The sequence below is a fragment of the Ambystoma mexicanum genome, chromosome 8 (assembly GCF_040938575.1).
Source record: "Ambystoma mexicanum isolate Mex_15411 chromosome 8, UKY_AmexF1_1, whole genome shotgun sequence".
Lineage (NCBI taxonomy): Eukaryota > Metazoa > Chordata > Amphibia > Caudata > Ambystomatidae > Ambystoma > Ambystoma mexicanum.
Window position 1 is genome coordinate 666,158,238 of NC_090929.1, and position 21,059 is coordinate 666,179,296.

Sequence of the window (21,059 nt, forward strand, 5' to 3'; positions counted from 1 at the left end):
CAAGGGTGAAACTTGAGACTATGTTGGGCCAAGGTAGAAGCCAGAAGCCTAAACATAGCATGCACTCCCTGGGTGAGAATCCTTTGCCATCCCGGTCAAAAGCAGGAACCCAGCACCCTCACAATCAATACATTTTCATGCTGACTTGTTAGGTATGAATTGGTGTAGTGCCACTGGGTGAGACTACACAACACTTATCTGCTTGGTATTAGGTAATCCACCTTTTGGTATAGGTCTGTAGTACACAGGTTGGTAGTCTGACTGAGCAGCCAGGCCTATGTCAAGAGGGATAAATGTGAGCTGTAGAGCTGTACAAATGAAATCTGTAAATACAAGAAGCCAAGTAACACTTACACTCAAGGTTTCAGTTATAAATAGTAATTTATTGAATTAACATCAATTTTTAAATAAGCGTTCTTTAAAAAGGCAATTCATGTAACACTGTAAATATACTTTAAAATTACTTTTCAGAATCAGCAAGTTAGTGGATAATCTTTGGATATGCTTCTTACACAATTCCTACACCCTGGGGTGACTTCAATCACAAGGACAGTAATGGCATTTATATATCACACTAGTTATACTTTGCAGAGTCTGAGGTTGCAGAAAGGAAAGGTTTAAGGAAGGAAAAAGGTTAAACAGGTTCTCAGTATATGTGAGGACAACAAAATGTTCCAATGAAATCTAGACAAGCCTTTCCCAGCAGTAACAGTCTACAACAAGTTACCACTGATGAAGGACAAACAATATCAAAGTCAATCTGCTAGAAGAGTCTGCAGGGGGCCAGGACAGCCAAAGTCAATTTGAAACTGTCTATGGAGCTGAGGCACTTCTTAGAATCAAAAGTCTAGCACAATGTTAGAGAGTTTGTTAGAAAATCACTTGTAGGGTCACAAGCTGTTAAGCCTGTGAAAACAGAATTGGAATCAACTCTAAAAGTAAGCCACTGCAATTTCCAACTGAGAAAAGCACAGCTACAAGACAGTGAGGTAAGTACCCCAAGTCTAAACAGTACCTCTGGTTTGAAGAAGAGTGGTCCAGCTGGCTTCTGTCCTGCTACAGCGATGCAGACCCTATGTTACTGAGCCTCAGTCGTGGGGACAAGAGGGAGGACATCTGTGGGGCTCCAGCGGCGGTACTTGGGAGGTCGTAGGCAGCTACGGGCTCTTTTCAGTTCAGCGGTGTTAGGACAGTTTTTCTGAAGTCCAGTTAAGGGCCTAGTAAAACCATTCAACTGAGGCAGTACAAGACTCCACTCTTAGTATAAGACTGTACCACCTGAGTACATGGTAGCGTAGGCAGAGCAGCCAGGCTTATCTTAGGAGGGAGAGAGGGCAGTAGATACAGTACAAGTGAAAATTGTAATACAAATGATCCAAAGAAACACTGAAACACTATGTATTATAAAAATAAAGGATTTATTTAAATACAAGTAGGCCCAGATAAATCTAGGGGTTAAGTAAATACTGAAACATTATATGAAATCACAATATAAAACACAACACTATACTTGAAAGTACACAGACCCAAGTATAGACCTTATTTGGAACACCTAACAGTAGTTCTAGGGAAGTCAAAACCTTGTTATACACATTTAGTATAGGCCAAGCCTATTCCTTGGGAGTAAAAGACCAATGGTTACTTTTAGATTACTTTTGGTAATACAAGGACAGTAGGCCCTTCCAGTTGTACAGTGACTCTTGGAACAAATCACATAAACAGTCAACTGGACAATATACTTTTGGTGAATAGTGAAACACTTCTTCTAGGTGCAGTAAAAACCTATCACTACTTTTGTCATAACACACAGTTATACCAGGTGAGCAAAACCTAATGGATGTAATATACAATTACAGATGCTTTGGAAATCAGGGAACCCCAGATTGAGATAAGCAATAACTCTTGTAACTTGTTTTGGATGGCACACAGCTAACACAAGGTAAGTAGAACCCACTTACTTTAACTTCACAATGAAGGGGAAAGTAAAACCCAATGACACACTTTACAGAATAGATATTCTAGGTAGGCAACAAGCTATTGTAGACTTATTAAAGACAGGCTAGCAGCAAGTCAGGGGAAGCAAGACCCAGTTGGGGGACACTCATACAGTTATCCTAGCAGGACTAACCTGGTGATACCAACACATTACTTTTGTAAAGAGGCACAACCTATTCACAGGGTAGTAAAATACCTTTACATCTATTTTCTTTTAGACTGGCAAAACAGTGGCTAAGGAAGAAAAGATGTTAACCATACTTTTAAGAACAGTGCATCACACATTCAAGATCAGTAAGAACTTTTGTAACTGTTCACTCTTAGAATTACAGTTACCAACCAACCAACTCTTTACAAGTAAGTAAAACACTTGATTTCTTTGCTAGGCAGAAGTCCCAATCCCTTCAAAGTCTTTCCCTTTGAGCATGAGTGTTCTCAGTGGCAGAAGGGGGGTCACTAGGACTAGTGACCAACAGGCAGTGTTAGAATAAGTTCTTTAGTAGCAAAAGTCAGGGTTTCCTTAGGAAAACTGGCAACCAAGTGAGGACTTTACTTCTAGGGTTAGAAGAGGGTCCAGGGGCTTCACAGAAAACACCCCAGCAGGATTCTAGCAGTGGGACTGGGTGTACTGGACGAGGGACCTCCCAATCACAGTAAACACCCCAGGACTACACAGAAATCCCAACAGGCTTAAGGTAAGTATATACCCAAGCCAACACAGTACCTCAGCAATGAAGAAGAGATTGCAGCAGGAGAACTTCAGGGACTGCAGCCAAATACCCGGTCACTGGATTCCTTGTCCTGGAGACTGAACACAAGACCTCAGAAGGGACTTTGCAGCAGGGATCGATGAAGAAGGCTCTAGGCAAGATTTCTCTCGCGGCTGAATGCGGTTCTGCGGGTTTGGCGCCTTTTCAAGGAGCACAGATGAAGACAGAAAATCGCGGTTGAATTCTCGTCGTTTAAAAGGTCCAGCACTCTTGTGAGGGGACTTTTTGGACTCGATTCGTGTCTCTGGAGATATACCAAGATGCCCACGAAGTTTCAGCGAGATTCGGAATTCGGAAGACCATGCACCGCACAGTGGCAGGAGGTCCCAGGGTATTGGGGTATTGCAAGAACGCAAGGTCGCAGGAACCCGTGGGATGGCTCAAAATGCAGGTCGTCTTGAGTCTAGTGGGTCTCACCAGGCTCTGGGTTCGGGTCGTCGTTTTCGGAGACCCCAGGTCGATCGGAAGGAAGGGCTGCAGCAGGCTCCGGTTACAAAGCAGGCTCTCCGGCCGCTGGAAATCATTCCCGCCGCTTTTCCTTCGTCATCCTCTTCGGTTTTCAGTTCGTGGTCGACATGACTTCAGCTTCCAGGTTTCCAGTATTTATCAGGAACTGCAACACAACCTCTGCATTCTCTCCCCGCATTTTACAAGAAAGGGGCGTTTGGCTGTCCAATCAGGACAGCCAACCCCCCACTGGGATTTGGCCCAGTTGAAGGAAGACCTAAGACAAAGGAGGGGGAAGTTTGGGACCCCTCCCCCACTTCCTGTGCTTACAGACTGACTGGAGCCTGGGCGGGGTGTCCAGGGGACTCCCGCCGAAGACAAAACTCAAACAAAGGATTTTCCTGCCCTGGATGTCAGGGGAAGGAACAAGAAACGACAAGAAACACTAAAATGGCAGAAAAAGAAGACAGGGGCCATTTTGGTAAAAATGAGCACCCTTAGGTGCCTTTACTGCAGCTGTGATTACAGCACGCGGTAAAGGTGCACCAAATTAGTAAAAGGTATCAGTGCCACCAGCCATTAAAGGTAAGCTTGTCACTGTAACAGAATTGTTACAGTTTAAATGTGAAAGGGGATACATTGTATCTCCCCAGCACTCCACATAAGGTGGGGTGTGCTGGTTTCACAGAATAAGATGTAAAAGGGATCCAAAGATCCTTTCTACCCTTGGGAACTGTAGTCCACTCAAGGTTAGCACAAGAAAGTTAAATGGGGAGCCCCTAGGGCAACCCAGCAACAACAGGCACTTATTGCCAATAAGTTGTTAGACATGATAACTTTAAAAAGACACTATGGAGAGTCTTAAAAATGACACCCATAAAAAGAGTTAAAGACAGGTGAGTGTGGAAAAAGGTGCCCACTCACTGAGGTATTAATGGAAAATATCTCACTAGAAAAGCAAAATGTTCTGGAGTTGAACCAGGCAAGGAAGATTTACCAGCCCTGTGGAAATCTTACCTAACAAGCAGCACTTTGGCGCTTAGTAAACAGCACCATCGTGGATCTTGGATACCGGTTGGGCTTTCTTCACTCCTTGGGTCCTGCACTCAAGCTCTGGTCGTCCTGCTTCTGGAGGGTCCTTAGGTGACTCCTGGAGCTTCTAGCCGGATTTCAGACGTTTCACTAGACTACGGATTACTCGACCCCTGGCACTCAGTTCTTGCAGCAATGAAGAAGTACAGCCAGACAGGGAAGATGGTCTAGTGGAGTTAGTCTCTGTGTTAGTTGGTCCCACTAACCCAAGAGGAGAAGTCCTCCATTCCGGAGCTTCACTGTTGAATTGAAAAAAGGAGTTTCAGAACAGCAGCAGGGCTTCACTGGGCAATTCAAAAGGTGCAGGAGGATGCAGCAAGCTTCGTTCATGGTTTCTTCAATGGGCGTTTCTCCCAGTGATCGACTCTGCCTAGAATCCAAAAAACCTTGCCTTTTAAGCAGGTTTCTCCCATTCATGCACAGCCTAGGCTGTCAATCACACGGCACGGTGGCTGTCCTTTTAGGACAGCCATCCAGCCAATCAGGACATGTTGCTTTCAGGCATTCCTAGAGACAAAGGACATGGGGGTTTTGGGACCCTCCCTCACATCCTGTCCTTCCAGACACACTGGAGCCAGAGGCGAGCTTCAGGGCTGAAGCCCACCAAAGGCAAGACAAACAAAGGGCTCCAATCTGGTTCGACGCACCGAGTAAAACCCAAGAAAGACCTCACAAACAAAAAATAGGGTAAAAAGAAGACAGCAGCCATTTTGATAAAATGGTCACCCATGGGTGCTATACTGCAGCTGAGGGTTCAGCCTGCGGTAGAAAAGCACAATAGTAGGACAAATTAAACCACTGCCACCTGCCATTTAAAGTAGGGAGGGTAACATACAAATTTTACATGATAACGTAGGATAAGGGGCTACTAGGTAACCCCCCCACCACTCCACATAAGATGGTGTGTGCTGGACACACAAAGAGAAAAGGTAAGTAAAGTCAATTTCACTTTACTATTCTTGGGAACAGTAGTTCACACAAGAAAAGGTATTTTAAACCTTAAGAGAAATCTAAAGGATTTCTCAGTGACACTGCACTGAAGTGGCTGTGTGTCACCATACAAAAAGTAGATGCCGATGGAGTTTGTCAGACTCCCAAAACAGTGAAAACACAATCAAATTCAGGTCAACATGAGGGAGTGGGAAAAATGTCTTGCTCACTCCAGGGTTAAAATTAAAAATTAAAAGTAGCCCCTTATCCAAAGTCCTACAGTCCAGCAAAAGAGCTTGGGGTCTCCAAGGTTAAAGGAAATGAGAATTCTCCCTATCATGACTGCACCAATATATGCCAGTATTCACATGTACTCCTTCATTCATTTGCGCAAAATCCAATAATCAACAACCATAACCAAAAGTACCTCCAGGATTAAAAAAAAAACTAAAGAAAAACACATAGGATCAAAAAAAGAAAGAAGCAATAAACAAACTGAACCACAAAGTCCCATCAACCGAGGTCTCAACTACCCACAACGTACCAATTACAAGTAACAACAAACCACAAACAGCAAAGACTAAACCCAAAAGACCAGGAAAAACACCAATGAAAAGGAGGACGCCCAATAGGAACACAACCGACACATCATGCCTCGCCACAAGAAAGACAGAGAAGCCATAAAAGACAACAGAAATCATAAGAAATCCTAAACCACTCGGGAAGGCACCAACCAGCATGATCCCACAACCCCAGAAAACTCGACAAACTTCTGAGATGGCCCCAGGAGACATACAAATAACAGAGCAAAGAAAGACTACAATGCTCGCAACATGGCCACATACGACAACGTGGTAAACAAAAACAGCACAGCAACAACGAACGACAGCCAACAAGCATCACGAATACAGACCCAACCAGGACACCAAACGCAACACGACAACTAATAAAACATCCCAACCCGGTCTCCACCAGGGACAATACGCCAACCATAACAAGGAACAAATTTGAATCCATCACACTCTACACCCCCTATATCACCAGGACTGGAACAACGATGGAGTAGCTACTCACCGCAAATGAACCAACCCCGCCATAAACCTCATCGGTCTACTCGACAAAGACTGACCAACGAAGAACCACCCCACCCAAAACACTCAACCGGGAAAAACCCACCTGGAACGGAAACCCAACCAACAACACACCGGTCAGAACAAACAATACTAATAAAAACACAAAAGGGAAATCAAGCAAACTACACTGCAGCGTCCTCGACGTTAGATCCATGGCAAAACACTCAACAGAAATCAGTGACCTCCTAAGCGAAGGAGGCACAGACGTGCTCTTCCATCCAGAAGCCTGGCTATTAGACAACTATAAAGCCATTGCGAACGAAGCAATACCCGACAATTATAAATTAATGCACGCCAACAGAAAAAACCAAAAAGGAGGCGGAATCGCAATTATACACAAAAAACATGCCTGAGCATCTCGAATCATCACAACCAACGCAGAAGACTATGAATCCCTCCTAATCAAGATAGAACTCGACCAATCCAACATAGTATTCCTCCTGATCTACAGACCATCTTCTTACAACCCCAACTTTGCAACAAAACTAGCGGACGAGGGCACCATGCTATCAACCCACCAAGACAACCTGGACAAAAGAGATCCCACTGATACAAACATAGATACAATAGAAGACACACAATTGGATCACCAAGGCCGTTGACCAATTAGCACCAGCTAAAACATTCAAAGCAACACCAAAAAAAATTGGCAGCAAAATGGTTCACAGAAGAACTGAAAAAACTCCAAAAAAACAACTGCAAAATGGAAACAAAATGGAGAGAACAATACAAAATAAAATACCAAAGACAACTCAAACTGTACAAAGCAACAGCCTCAAAGCAACAAAAATAATCACAAAAAAAAAAAAAAAAAAACTCTACTACGCCACAAGAATAGAATCAGCAAACAATTCACAGAAATAATTCTTCAAAATCATCAGTGATTAAAAAAACCTCTTTCTTTGAAAATTCCAATCACCCCTACACAAACACTTTGTGACAAAATCACCAACCACCTTACAGAAAAAATAAAACACAATACAGGAGACCGTCAACCTAGCCGGGCAAATACAACCACTGGACCACAGACACCAGACGAAACACAGATTAAAACAAAACTCAGCTGCCTAGAACCAATCACAGAGGAAACTTTTGCCACACTGATCAAGGACACCAACCTTGCAGAATCTCCAATGGACCTTGGCACCCGGACGTCTTCAAAGGAATCCTCAACCACAGAACCTCAGCGACACGCTTCTGGAACCTAAGGAATCTATCACTCAAAAGATGAATAGAACCGTCCTCCTTCAAATCAGCATACATCCAAACACTGATAAGAAAAAAGGTCAGAAAGTGCAGAAGACCCAAGCAACTACACACTGATAGCCATCTGCCCTGCCCAGCAAGATCCTGGAGAACCACGTCTACAAAATCCATCTTAAACACGTCGAAACAAACAGAATACTTGACCAATCACAAGTTGGCTTCAGACCGATGAGAGGAACAGAATCAGCCCTCCTTCTATTGGACATTTCAGCGGCTTTTGACACAATCAGCCACGCAACACTAACAAAAAGATTAATGGAATGTGGCATGCAGGAATCCGCCTTGAAGTGGATTACCTTATTCCTAACAAACCGAACCGAAAAGAACCTACCTACCACCGTTCATATCAAACACCAAAAATATATCCTGCAGAGTCCCACAGGGTTCCAGCCTCCCCCCTCTACTTTTCAACATCTACAAGTGCCCACTGATGAAAATAATTCGATCCTACGGACTTACCGCCTGCAACTACGCAGACGACAACTGAATCAGAACACAGGAACAAAATAACAACCCTCAACTGCCTCAGAGACGTATACAACTGGATGACAACAAACAACCTCAAACTGAACCCGGCAAAAACGGAAATAATGCTCTCACCCACAGGGTTCGACGGAGAGAACCCACAATTGGCATGGAAAAGCAACCAGAGACTACCAATGTCTTAACCAACCTGGGAATACTTATGGACAATGGACTATCACAGGAAACTGCAAGTCAAAGCAATCAACAAAATATGCTCCTTTCTCCTACTAATCAGATCCCTGATGCTCACAAGAATTACCTACGCAAACAGCCTCTACCTAGCAATGCCAGAAAGACTCAGCCAGAAACCCCAAAGGGTGTAAACTACAGCAGCCAGGATCCTACTAAGACTAAACAATGAAAACCCTACACTGGTTACCAGTAAAAAAAGTGCATCAAATTCAAAGCACTCGCAAAGCATTCCACAGACAAAGAGCGGAATTCGTCCAAGACAAGATTAGCCGGTATCGCACAGGAAGGGAACTAAGATCCAGCAACAACCTATAAATAGAGGCAAAACACTACAAAAAAAGGAAATTTGTCGTAACAACGTTATCACGTCTAATTGCTAACACCTGGAACAACATGCCCAAAGTAATTAGAACCACAGAAGACCACATCACCTTCAGGAAACTGCTCAAAACCTGGCTATTCAGCAGACAATGAAAACCTAGAAAGGACATCAGCAACAACAACACCGCAGACAAACAACTAGAGAGGAGACGAGCGGGACCAAAGAACCGCAAACAAGAACCTGTTTAGATAGCGGCATCCAAAGGGCCACCCCAAAGAGACCGCAATGAACTGATTGACTTTACTAACCCTCTTCCCTTCCTGCTCCTCCTACATAACGGACACCTCTACACCAGATCTTGCACTAGCCACACTCAAACATACAGAGAGCCATTACTATTCCGACATCCAGAGCGAGCCACCTACATAACCCAATACCATCTAAAATGCAACAACACAAAAGATGCCGGACTACCTTACAGCTACGACCACCTGTGACTCTGAATCCCTTATGGACACTATTTAACCAGTGCACACGACCAACGCATTATAACCACACAACACTAACACAAACACAAAACACTGCCACACATCCGAGGCATGGAATCTTACCCATACGGTTACAATGCCAGAGGCCACTCACAAGTGACCACATGCAAAACACTCAGATCCTCCTGGCTTTGAACATATCCTGTCACCCTTTTCCCCACTAACCCCATCCCACTTTTTTGCAGATCCATGCGAGCGCCTGGAGAATGCCCCTGGGTGGTAGCAGTGCGGTACAAATCAACTGAACATAACATAATGCCAGTAACGATACTATAAGAAAACATGCCCATCATGGCTCTGCCTCAGAATCCTGTTGGCTTTGCCTTTGAAAATGTCTTGGCGAAACAAGAATGTCCAAACTGGCTGCACAATGCAGGCAAGCCTAGATGCATGATAATGTTTATCATGTTTGCTTTAACCTTGATACCCAGTGATAAAAGCCACGCCACAGTAAGAAATGGCTTGACTGGCTGCCCTAAATGCCAGTCTAGACACAATAACACTTATCATACCTGCTTTGTCATAGAATCCCAGTAAAAAAAATGTCATGCCACAGCAAAGAATGGCTAGACTAGGTGCCCCAAAATGCCAGTGCAGCCAAATCCTTTCTAAAATATATATATTTTTTTAAAACAGTATTTTGTACTGGCATCTATGATGGATACCCATTAAAAGGTGCATTGTGATTGGGATTCTAAGATGGCCACCAAGGGGAGAGCAGCGTGATTGTGGAGCTCTCGCCCCCTGGGGTCAAAGACAATAAAGATAGATTAGAAGAGCCTTCCCCAGGCAAAGATGTATCAATATATGCTGTGGTGGTGGAGTGCAACAGCCTGGATCGCTGCAGGACTTCAGAAGAGGTGGGTGTGTGGCCTTTGTCTCTGCGGTGTCTGAGGTCCAGGGGAACTGAGCCTGCGACCAGTGCACGCCAAGCTGAGACACGCCCGCAGACTGCGAGCAAGAAGAACCACTCGGGGGAGACCCAGGGCGGCCGAGGATCCAGTGTGGCTGCGAGGCGAGGTGGTGGAAAGCAGCAGCTGTCGGACAGCGGAGGAGCCCGCCAGGAAGGAGCTGCTTGCAATATTGGAGGCCCACTGGGGCTGGATTCGTGGAGCAGGGGCTCCCCTGCTGGCGAGCACCAGCGGGAAGATCGAGGCGGTACCAAACTGCCCCAACGCCGGCAAAGCAGCATCTCATCACAGAGATCAGGAGGATCCGGAGGGGCCATACACATAAACCAATGCGGAGAGCTGGGCAGTGGAGAAGAGCACCCGGACCGGTCAAGAGGCCCGTGAGAGGCAGCACAGTGAAGAGGCAGGAAGGCAGCGACCCAGAGGGGCTCAACACCCCCTTGGCCATCCTTGGGGGAGAACCATCACAGGTCAGCGTGTGCCCTTGCCCAATGAAAGGGTTCAAGCAGGCAGAGGCTGGCCAGTGATCAGCAGGCAGTGATCACCAGCTTTGAGCAGAGCGACATTGAGGAGTGGGGGGGGGGGGGAGCGTGGCGGGAGGGCCCCTGCACAAGCTTTGAAGCCAGCACTTTGCAGATAAGACCAGGTGAGGCCCTCTGGTGTTATAGCCGGGGGGTTGGAGGCCCATTTGAGGTCAATTTTGGAACTGCATATAGTGCCTCTGCCAGTGCACCCCCATCCAGAAGCACAGCAATGGAGACAAGGGAGCAAGAGCCCCACCATGCATAGAAGACAGTGACTGGTGGGGCTCCGGCCTCCCCAGGCCAATCCTGAGGCCACATAGAGGGCTAAAGAGTCCATCTACATCCGCGCGGGGCAAGGAAGAATAAGGGAGAGGCCAGAGTGATCCGGGCACCAAGTCCATGAGGAGGGTCATTTGAAACATGAGGAGGACAAACAGTGCACAGTTAGAGGGGAGTTCCAAACCCCCCCCAAACCCCTGCCGCACAGTAAAGGGCAGACCCACAAAGCGGCGGAGGGAGGAGGTTCCTACGCTCTAAAGGAAATGTCCAGAAGAGGTCCAAAGGATGCAAAGCAATATCAGGGAGAAGAGGAGGGGGCAGGGCGACCTCCCACCCCCAATCAGACCTGCCTACGCACTATGTCCAAAAACAAGGGGAAGGACATGCAAGCTGCCCCCAAGTCTGAAGAATCCACGGGAGGGCAATCTGCAAAGATTGTGGTACAGAGACAGCGAGGTTCCGGCTTGGGGAGATCAGGGTGACCAACCCCAAGTTCCTTGCAAATATTTCAAAATAGGTAGCAGGCGCTCCTCTCCAGAAAGAACATGGCATGATAACCTGTTCTGAGATGAGAGTTGCCCTGGGGGCAATCAGACATGGTCTCCCTACTCACTGTGCTCAGAGAGGCACAGCTTCACCTCACTGATGAGGCCCAACAAGGCTGAAACACGTGTATGGGGTTGATGTTGGTACTCTTGTTCAGAGAGGAATTGCCATAGCATTTCGGTGCTGGACTGCCCATGTGGGCGGGACAAAGACGGATATGAAAATGGATATTTCCCGTCTGTGAAATGTACAGTGAGCAAAAAGCGTGTGCTGCAAACTCTCATCTCAGAACAGGTTATCATGCCATGTTCTTTCTGGAGAGGAGCGCCTGCTACCTTTTTTGAAATAGAGGACACCATTCAGTCGCAATTGAGAATGATGCAAGCGGAACTGTCCTAATCGTTGCAAGAGGTGAAGGGGGACATAACAAAACTAGAGGAGCTGGAGACAGTACACGTCTGCAATCATTAGCCTGCGCAGGTATTATTGTCAGAGCAGTTTCTAGTCCATTTGGTGCCCAGGGTGAAACACTAGATAGAATATGCCCCCCCCCGTCCCACGCGCCCCTCCCAAACTAAACTGTTAAGTAACTCCTACCCAAGGTCAATAAATCACTGCTAAACAGATGAAATCGGTTTTATTACATCATGATTTGCAGTAATTCCTCAGACGAAGCACAAGACACAAACGGTATACACTACTTTTAATGTTTTCTGTCAATTTTTTGTCTATGTTAAGGGCACTCTCCTTGACTTTGCTAGGGCTGATGGCCTTTCCTCTGCCATTGTGGAGCACAAGTATGCCTATCAGTTTCAATTTACTAAATCTCCTCACACTGGCAAGTGGTGAAATTGGAATTGTTAGTATGAGCCTCATGGCAACCCACACATTCGGAAACAACCAATGCGTTTTTGTATGATGAATTTGCTGCAAAACTTCCAAGGGGCATAATAGAGCTCTTCTGAAGTGATGGCTGGATAAGTCTCAGTTCCTCAGTCAACTGGGAACCATCTATATCAGATTCTGGTGCACTATTACCACCCTCTGCAAACAATTACCCCAGGTACTTGCACAGTTGTATCAATATTTCCTTTCCTAACAAGAGCTTTATGTTGTACATGAAACCCCAGCTTGTATTGTGCGCAGACAACTGGGAAAAGCGCCTTTCAAGCAAAGTAGTTATGGCGTCAATCAGGGTATAAAATACGGTTACGTTAAAAAGTTCTTCATTTTTAGGGGTCTCGTCCTGAGTCTCATACGCAAACATTTTCTTTACATTCATATGCCGTTTAGTAGCCTTAAAAGTAGGGTCAACATCTAAAAAGGTATGGCTCTCTCTTTTGCTGTTGTTACAGCAGACTCAAAACCAACACTCCTATAACTTTTGACAAAGGCAATGCAGTTCTTAAGCAGGTCATTGCAGGCCGGCAAATCCATTTGTTTGGACTGCATGGATTTGCTTACAATGTTCACCTGAAATACAAGGTCATACAACACAACTGAAGTACAAATAAAACTGAAATCTTCCAAGTGTAAAGCAAGGGACTTAGCCTCCGAGGACAATTTTGGGTCATTGACTTTTCCTTCAATGCTCATGAGTGCTGTGTGTATCTCAATAAATTGATACTGCACAGCTCTCCAGCTTTCAATTCTACATTCCCATCATGTTTCACAGACCTTTTTCAAGGAAAGATTTTTTACATGCTCACTGAGAATGCTCCAGCATTTGTTTGAAGCTGCAAACAAATTATAGAGTCTCTGAAGTACACCAAAAAAGAGAAACAGTTCTCAAAGAGGATTTGGAAGCATCGCCAACCACCAAATTTAAACTGTGGCAGCCATGGGTTAAAAAGGGCATGGGGGTATTGTTCGAGAACTTGCGCTTGGGCTCCTTTGTTTACCCCAATCATGTTTGCACCATTATCATACCCCTGACCACGACAGTTGTCCATCTCTAGACCGCATTCCGATATTCCAGAATACAGAAGGTTTGCAAGTCCTTCACCAGATGTGTCGTCTGCGGGGCGATACCCTATGAAATATTCTTTCACAGAAATGTCTTTGCCTGTAATATCCACACTTCTTACAGTGTGGCTGATATCTGGAGTACAATCCAAAATAAGAGAAATATTTTGCAACCTTCACCCTTTGTAAAATTGCATTCTTTACTTGAGACACCATTAAACAAAAAACAAATTAGTTCACTCTGAAATACATTTCTGCAATAGTGACTGTGGATCTCTTGTAAGGTCACTCGATGCAAATGATCCATCATGATCTAATCAAATGTCCCTAGTAGTTCAACAATGACTGAGAAATGTCCATTGTTTGGAGTAAGTAACTTGTTTGAAGAGCCACAAAATGCCAAATTGTTTTTGGACAGAAAGACAACAACTGACATAATTTGTTCAAGGACAGCCCGCCAACGCTTGGTATCTTCCTGTATTTGATCTTGCCTGAGAGTATCAATACCAACATGTCCTGTGAGGCACCTTTCAGCATCCACCCACTTGCCACTGGATTTGGCATGTTCAGGAGACCCTGCGTGCATTTTCAAATAGTTACCAATATGCTTCCAGTTATTAATGCCATCACTACCAAGTTTTGATTTTGGCATAGGGTCAAAAAGCCTACAGCAAAAACAGTAGACTGTCAGTCAAAATAGAATATTGCAGACATGGCCTGGAGACTGTTTCTTTGTTAGGTAATACCCTGAGCCCATATGAAGAAGAAGTGCCTATTTTTGTCATCCTTTGTGTATGAATAACTAGGAGGTAGCATAGCCTGTAACTCTCCCATTACAATTTGATCACGCACATGTCCAGGTATTGATTTGACCATAAAGAAAGGTCTTCAAACCAACACATTTTAGTGTCTTGTAACAGTTGGTCATCATTGCCCTCTAGTGCTTGGGTTCTTGAGGCGTCATCTCTTGAAACTTGTGACATGACCATAGGCAGTACCGTATCCTCAAGAATGCCTGTTGCCTGGCCTCGGGGAGGGCGCTTATCTACTACTTTTGAAGTCTTCTCTTCCCTACTGAAAAATGAAGACAGTACTTTGGCACTTTTGATACCTTGGGCCACTTGTTTTTTCTTTGCCGGTTCTGTGATCCGAAGGGTCTTATTGGTTTCGACATTGCCAGTACGTTCAAATGCCTGAAGTAAAAGAAATAGCCAGAAAGTATGGGCCAATTATAACATTTTACAATACTCTTGCTAGGAATAATCCAAACTCCCCAAAAACGTTTTTTTTTTTAAAAAGTCTTTTCAGTTTAAATGATGCATTGATTGCCAACCAAAGTAGTGGTAAGGAGGCTCCATTCTAAAAAGGTGCTGAGTTGAAAGTGGGGCAAATTTGGACAGGCTACACCATGGCCATACCTATATCAACAAAGCTTTTCTAGCATTTGCACAAATACGATAAATGCCAATTCCTACCAATGGCTGACAGGCTCCAGTTCACAATCTCACGTTGCAAGTGTCAATCCCTCTCTCAACCAAATACGCTGTAACCCAACTACAACTAAACAAGGCTCTGAATTGGCAGATGCAGTAAAAGGGTAGTCTGGAAACTCCACTCATTACCATGAACAGCCCTTTAAGGTTTGTGAGAGGCAATAACTTTTGGTTCAGAGAAAGGGCTGCTTGAATATTGTTTACAGGGTTTCCTTCCAAATACATCTCACCAATGACCTCAAACAGGTCAACATCTTGTCAGATTGTTGAGCAGTTTTTGGAGTGCTGTTTGTCATTTGAAAGTCACTTTCAAAGTGTTGGTGCTTTCAGATAGTTCCATTTGTGCAGAAGGAAAGGGCAGAAGGTCTTGATTACAGCCTCCGACTCATTTCACATAGCCATACAGTGGAAACATCCTACTTATCTACAGTACAGATGCCAGCCTCCAGATCAAATAGGCAGGCAGCATCTGACCAGAAACTCAAATCGATCTAATACAATATTCCTCAACTGAATGGTCTTTGTTTTAACCATTATGAAAGCAAAAACTGAAATGGAACAATACAGAAGTGAGGAACCAGAACACCACAGGAGCGCTGGCGAGCTTCGTTAGGAGGCCAGAGTGAAGCAAGGTGCACTAAGGTAAATAAAAAGCATGGTGTGGCCTGAGGGTAATAGCATCCCTCATTTCACCTGGGACCAACTTCCCACATATGCTGCAGGTCACTACAGCCCGACTACTGGCACATCTATAAGCGTTCACTTTTCAGTACCCTGTGGGTGCTCTGTGCCAAAGGAAAGTACAAGTCAGCAAACAACTCTTCTGACGAAACATCAAAAGGAGGCATTCAGCTGATGGGAGCACAGAGGGTTGGACTCCACTTCATAGAGTCCTCCTGCAGCCCTGGAGCTTAGCCAATTTGCACATTCCGGTGTGCATTTTACAGCAAGTCTGATACAGCGGCCTCTACCCAATCCTGGTCACAGTGCTCTCTCCCAGTTACATTTCAACTCCTCCTCCTCCTCCTGCGATTCATATCTACCTCTACCCTCAGCACGCTTCCATCTCACTCTTGCCCTTTAACCGCCCATTGCCTCCCCTTCTCACGTGCAATCTCTGCCCCCATTTTGCTTTTCTTTCGCTCCCTCTTTCTTAATCTCGCTTTCCACACCTTTTCCTTGACTATCTCGTTTTCTGTCCCACTTTAATCTCTTTCACTCTTCTGCATGGCCGTCCTTATTTGAGCCTTACACCCTCTGGGCATAATCTCTTACACTGAAAGACACCTTATATTTGGGCACTTATTAAAGGATAGAAACAAGCAAACAAGTAACAATGAGCCCCAAACCCCCCCTCCCCAGCCCCCAGTCCCCCCCCCCAAAATTCCCGGTCTGACAGTAGTCCAATGGTCCAGTAATTGCTCTGCAGAGAAGGTTCCAGGCCCCCCCCCTCCCAGTGTGTCCTCATGGGAAGAGCAATCCCAAATAGATGAGGTCCCTCAAAAGACTGCTTCTCCAGGTGAATCCACTACTATACCCAAGAGTCTCATGCTCCGAGGACACCACCTCTGCCTTGGACCATCCAACAAGTATTCCAACATAGCTGCCCAATCAGCCCTAAATCTGTGATGTTGACCTTGAATTGAGTAAGTAAGCTACTCAAGCGCCAGCAGGTTCCAAAGCTTAGCCACCCATTCGTGATCATGGGGGGGGGTCCTTTGATTTCCACCTACGGGCCATTACCATTGCTGCGGCCATCATCATAATGACATAGAGCTTACGACCCACCCTGCTCTTGATCGCTGCCAAGGATTCCCCCCATTCCCAGGATAGCCAAGCCCATGTTGTTCCCAAGATCTAGCTCCAAAACTTGGGAGAGTGCGTCACGGACCCCCGCCCAGAAATTCACAATCAACAGGCATTCCCTCCATATGTGCTCCCAAGAGCACTCTGCACCACATTCTCTCCAGCATAGAGGGGAGGCCCCGGTGTAGATTCTATGAAGCTTAACAGGGGTCAGATGCCACTGGGTAAGAAGCTTCAGCCACATCTCCCTTATTTGTAGGGACCTAGACAACCTGGGAATCTTTCTCCACAACCACGCCCAGTCCTCGTCCCCCAGAGAAGCACCGGTGGTGGACTCCCAAGCCTTCACATATGCACGCACTGGAGGAGCCTCCCCGGCCTTCATAATCCTATACAAGTCTGCAATGAGATGCTTGTCTCCCGACTCCCGACTGAGGAACTTCTCAAGGGGAGCGAGTTGTCGAGTAGCCACTTGCCTCAGCAAGGGGTGAATGAGCCAGTGCCTTAGTTGGCAATAACGGAATCTTTCCTCCTCTCCCAAAGTGAAGTCCAGTTTACACTGATCAAAAGGCTTAACCATACCCCCCCATACATGTCCCGCACCACTCTACGGACCTGTGTAGCACTTTTCAAAGTAATTCAACCCGCAGGACAGGAGCTCAAGTAGTGCAATTCTGGACTGAAATAATAAACCTCATCAGATTGCATTCTGGTACTTGTAGGCTTGTTTATATAACCTTTGCAGGAATGCAAACTGAAATGCATAAAAATGGCAGCTCCCTGTAAAGGTGGATTACAGAGTGCTTCTTCTGCCTATTTTAAAGAAACAAAAGTGTGAAAAAAAGCATGTGACAAAAAGTGGGCATTGGTCTCACTGCGATTACTGTTGTGCAGCAGAAAACATTTACATCTGACCATGCAAGGGGCTCACCCCATTGGGCCAGTTACACATGAAAGTAAACCTCCTGAGATCTTTGCACTGCCTGCATTTTCAAATTCTGGCCAGAACCTTTCTGCCCCTCATCCTTGCCCTGCCAATGAAAGGAGTACCATTGTGCTTTTCTAAACAATGAAACAAAGATATACCATAAAAGATCAAACTCAGATCTTGTCCACGGGACTAAGCAAAAGCAAACAAACCGGCTCATCAAATATATTGCCCTTGGTTTATGGGGAACTTTACCATAGACACACGTGTACACAGAGCAGGTTCACCCTCCCGAGAAATCCTAGCTGCACCACTGCAGCCAACTCAGTACGAGAAAGGACTGCCGCCAGGACGAAGAACAATTTGCATGGGGATAAAACTTCAATGGAACCATGAAAAGAAGTGTAGTTCCATATATTCCTGCCCCGAATCCTAACTCTCAACAAATGAAGTTCTCTGAACTGCAGAAAACAGTACCAAGTTTCAAACCTGTCCAATTAAAACCAACAAAGAAGAAAGGTTGCGGCTGAAAGTGCCCAGAACAGCAGCAACTTCCAATATACGCTTTCAACTCTAACTGAGACATGTTTCTGCTGTTTAGACGTTTTTGGGACAGAACAGAGTGAAGCTATGTTCTGCTATTTACCCTGTTAGGTGTGGCACACATTCTAAAGGGGAAGCAGGAACACAGCAAAGCGATTCCAATAAATGCACTCGATCCAACCGAGGCAGGCGTCTACACGTTGGAAAAAAAATCTGGCCTAGTAAAGTGTCAAACAAAAGATTCCCGTTTACCCGTTCTTGTCCAGAACGCACTCTGACCTATGCAAACTACTGTTTGAGCACCAGCCAAACGCTATTTACACAGTTTAAAGGAACATTTTCTAAAATATCAACAGAAGCATCGGGCTGTACCTACCTTCTTTCTGAGTAGTTCTGTACACAAGCGTGTCAGGGAGGCACACAAGCGTGTCAGGGAGGCAATGCAGTCTTCTTTCTTTGCGCACGGGTCCGGGAAGAAAGCAATTGGAGTGTTGGGGTGGGAAGCCGGGAACGCTCAAAGGCAGTCGTCTTTTTTCCTCTGTGGTGTGTTGTTCCTGCTTGATTACAAAGGCGGGCGGCCACCAGGAAAGGCACCCTTTTATGCCCCCCAACCCAAGTGGCGCGAAAGTTCAAAGAGCCTCTGACTTCAGTAACGTTACGCAAGTACTATGTGACTGCCAGTCAGCAGCAGCTGCAGCTACTGTGCTGCGGCTACTCTCCCCAAGGCAATCGCACCCCACACCCAGGTAAATGTTGCCCTCCAGAGACCGGGGTAATTGCACCCCCCAGGGCAATTGCACCCCAGGCAGCCACCCACTTTGCCCGGGTCAAGAAACGGGCCTCATTATTATATGTGTAGTCAGGGACGTCATTTCACCAAAATGCCAGAGGTAGCGTAAGTGACATCACATGACCCTTGACCTCTGATGACATCACAGCAAGTGATGTCATTTGACCCCACCCCAAAGTGACATCATGGGAAGCAATGGCACACAACCTTTTACCTCTTGACAAAACAGGAAGTGGTTGGGATATCACTGCAAAAGTGATATACATTTATACAAGAACGGATCACCATATGTATAATTAATATCAGTGCTTATAGGCCCATATTACCAAATTACTTTGAACGCAAGCAGAGGTTCAAGTCCAAACGATAATGATGTGTTATTATATAGCACTTACGCTTAAGCGCTTCATATAGAACAAATATATATTGCCCAACCTGTGTTGGTACTCATTTATCAACCTCAGCAGGATGAAAGGCTCAGTTGATCTTGCCAGGAGTCTGACCTGCAACCTGCAGATCACACACACATTTCAGCAGTGAGTGCTGAACCTACTGAGCATTCTTAATGGCTATAGCTATCAAAAAAACAGACAGTACAGAAACAAAGAGCCACATGCTGCTGGCCACAGCCCAGGAGCCTCAATTTAATCTAAAAAAAAGAAAAACAAAAACATTTTTATTTTTTTAGGGGTAGAAAGGGAGACCACGGGGGTAGCAAGGAGACCTCATGGCTATAGCTATCAGAAAAACAGACAGTACAGAAACAAAGGGCCACATGATGCTGGCCACAGCCCAGGAGCCTCAATTTAATTTTAAAAAAGAAAAAGAAAAACATTTTTATTTTTTTAGGGGTAGAAAGGGAGACCACAGGGGTAGCAAGGGAGACCTCAGGGGTCGTAGGTGCGACCCCTAAATGAGGTCCCTGTATGTAGTCACTTACACCAGAGCAGGGTCTGTGTAGTAGCTGCACAGCAGTTACTGCGTCTGCGTGCATTCCAGAGCCTTCACCTTATCCGTAAATGAGCTTCGGGGTAGCTACTGTGTCTACATACCAACAACAGGCTGCCTTGTGTAATTTCCAAACCTGGTGTTTAGAAAGACCCGTACTTACAATATTTAATTTCAACATGTGATTAGTACAATACAACGAATGACAGCTTCAACGTGCATTTCCTGAGGTTGCAAAAGGGCTCCTCTTAAATATATAACAAAGGGCTGAGAGCGTCTTAAATTAATGGATGCTAAAAGAAATGCATATAAAATTCACTACAAGAGCTGGATCGCGTGCACTCACTCACCTGACGCTGCCTGGAAAAAGGACTTGAGCGTTTCGCAAAGGGTAGTGTCTAGTTCCCATCCGAGAAACGAACCATAGCAACGCTCCGCCTCCACTTCATCACGTGGGCTGCTCTGCATCACGTGGGGTTCAACGTTCTGTTCGTCATCTTTGTTGTAAGAGCGGGAAGGCGAGAGCAGCAGCTGGGGAGATTCTTCCGTTACAAAACACATTTCGCATAGTTGATTGTTATTTGGTGCTTAAAACGTGTCATTTGGTTTATGATAGGTCTTCTCGATGATTGTTACTGTGATGCAGAGCGGCAATATTGTGAAGGGGGTATTTATGTGTGTTTTGGGGGTTTGTAATGTGTATTAGGGGTGAAATTTACTTACAGTACTGGCGGATTCAGTTATTTTTTTGGGGTTTTCTCATGCAGATGGGCGATTTACCTGCGGGTGATGTGTTTTGTAGTGGGGCTGGGCACAGCGCGTTCCTCCCTTCCCAATGGGACTTCCACTGTACCAGTGAACAGTACAGTGAATCGTTATCCTCCCTGTGTGGGGGGGTTGGAGGATGTGTTATGTGCAGCAGATGGGGATATGTGTTTTATGAAGACAGGCGCACCTGGGCACGAATTTCCAGCATAACAGTTTAGTTATTTTTTCTCTTGCATGGGGGGGGCGATTTGGCATTCCCTGGTGAGGGGGTTGTTCATGTACCCCTTTGTAATGTGTGGCAGAGAAGGCTATTTTATTTTTGCATCGGCGGGTTTAGG

At 45.5% G+C, this 21,059-nt stretch overlaps 1 protein-coding gene across 3 annotated transcripts in view; it reads right to left on the minus strand.

Moving 5' to 3' along the window:
* The window catches only part of CDA (cytidine deaminase), a 351,013-nt gene extending 330,616 nt beyond the window's left edge, over positions 1–20,397 (minus strand). Inside the window, exon 1 of one of the 3 annotated variants that reach the window (XM_069610452.1) lies at positions 20,304–20,397. In XM_069610452.1, the coding sequence (XP_069466553.1) occupies positions 20,304–20,362 (59 nt within the window). In that variant the 5' untranslated portion in view covers positions 20,363–20,397. Of the gene's footprint in view, positions 1–18,591; positions 18,806–20,303 lie in introns of those variants that run through there. The other 2 variants (XM_069610453.1, XM_069610454.1) reach the window with 2 other exon arrangements.
* Between the last annotated feature and the right edge of the window lie 662 nt (positions 20,398–21,059).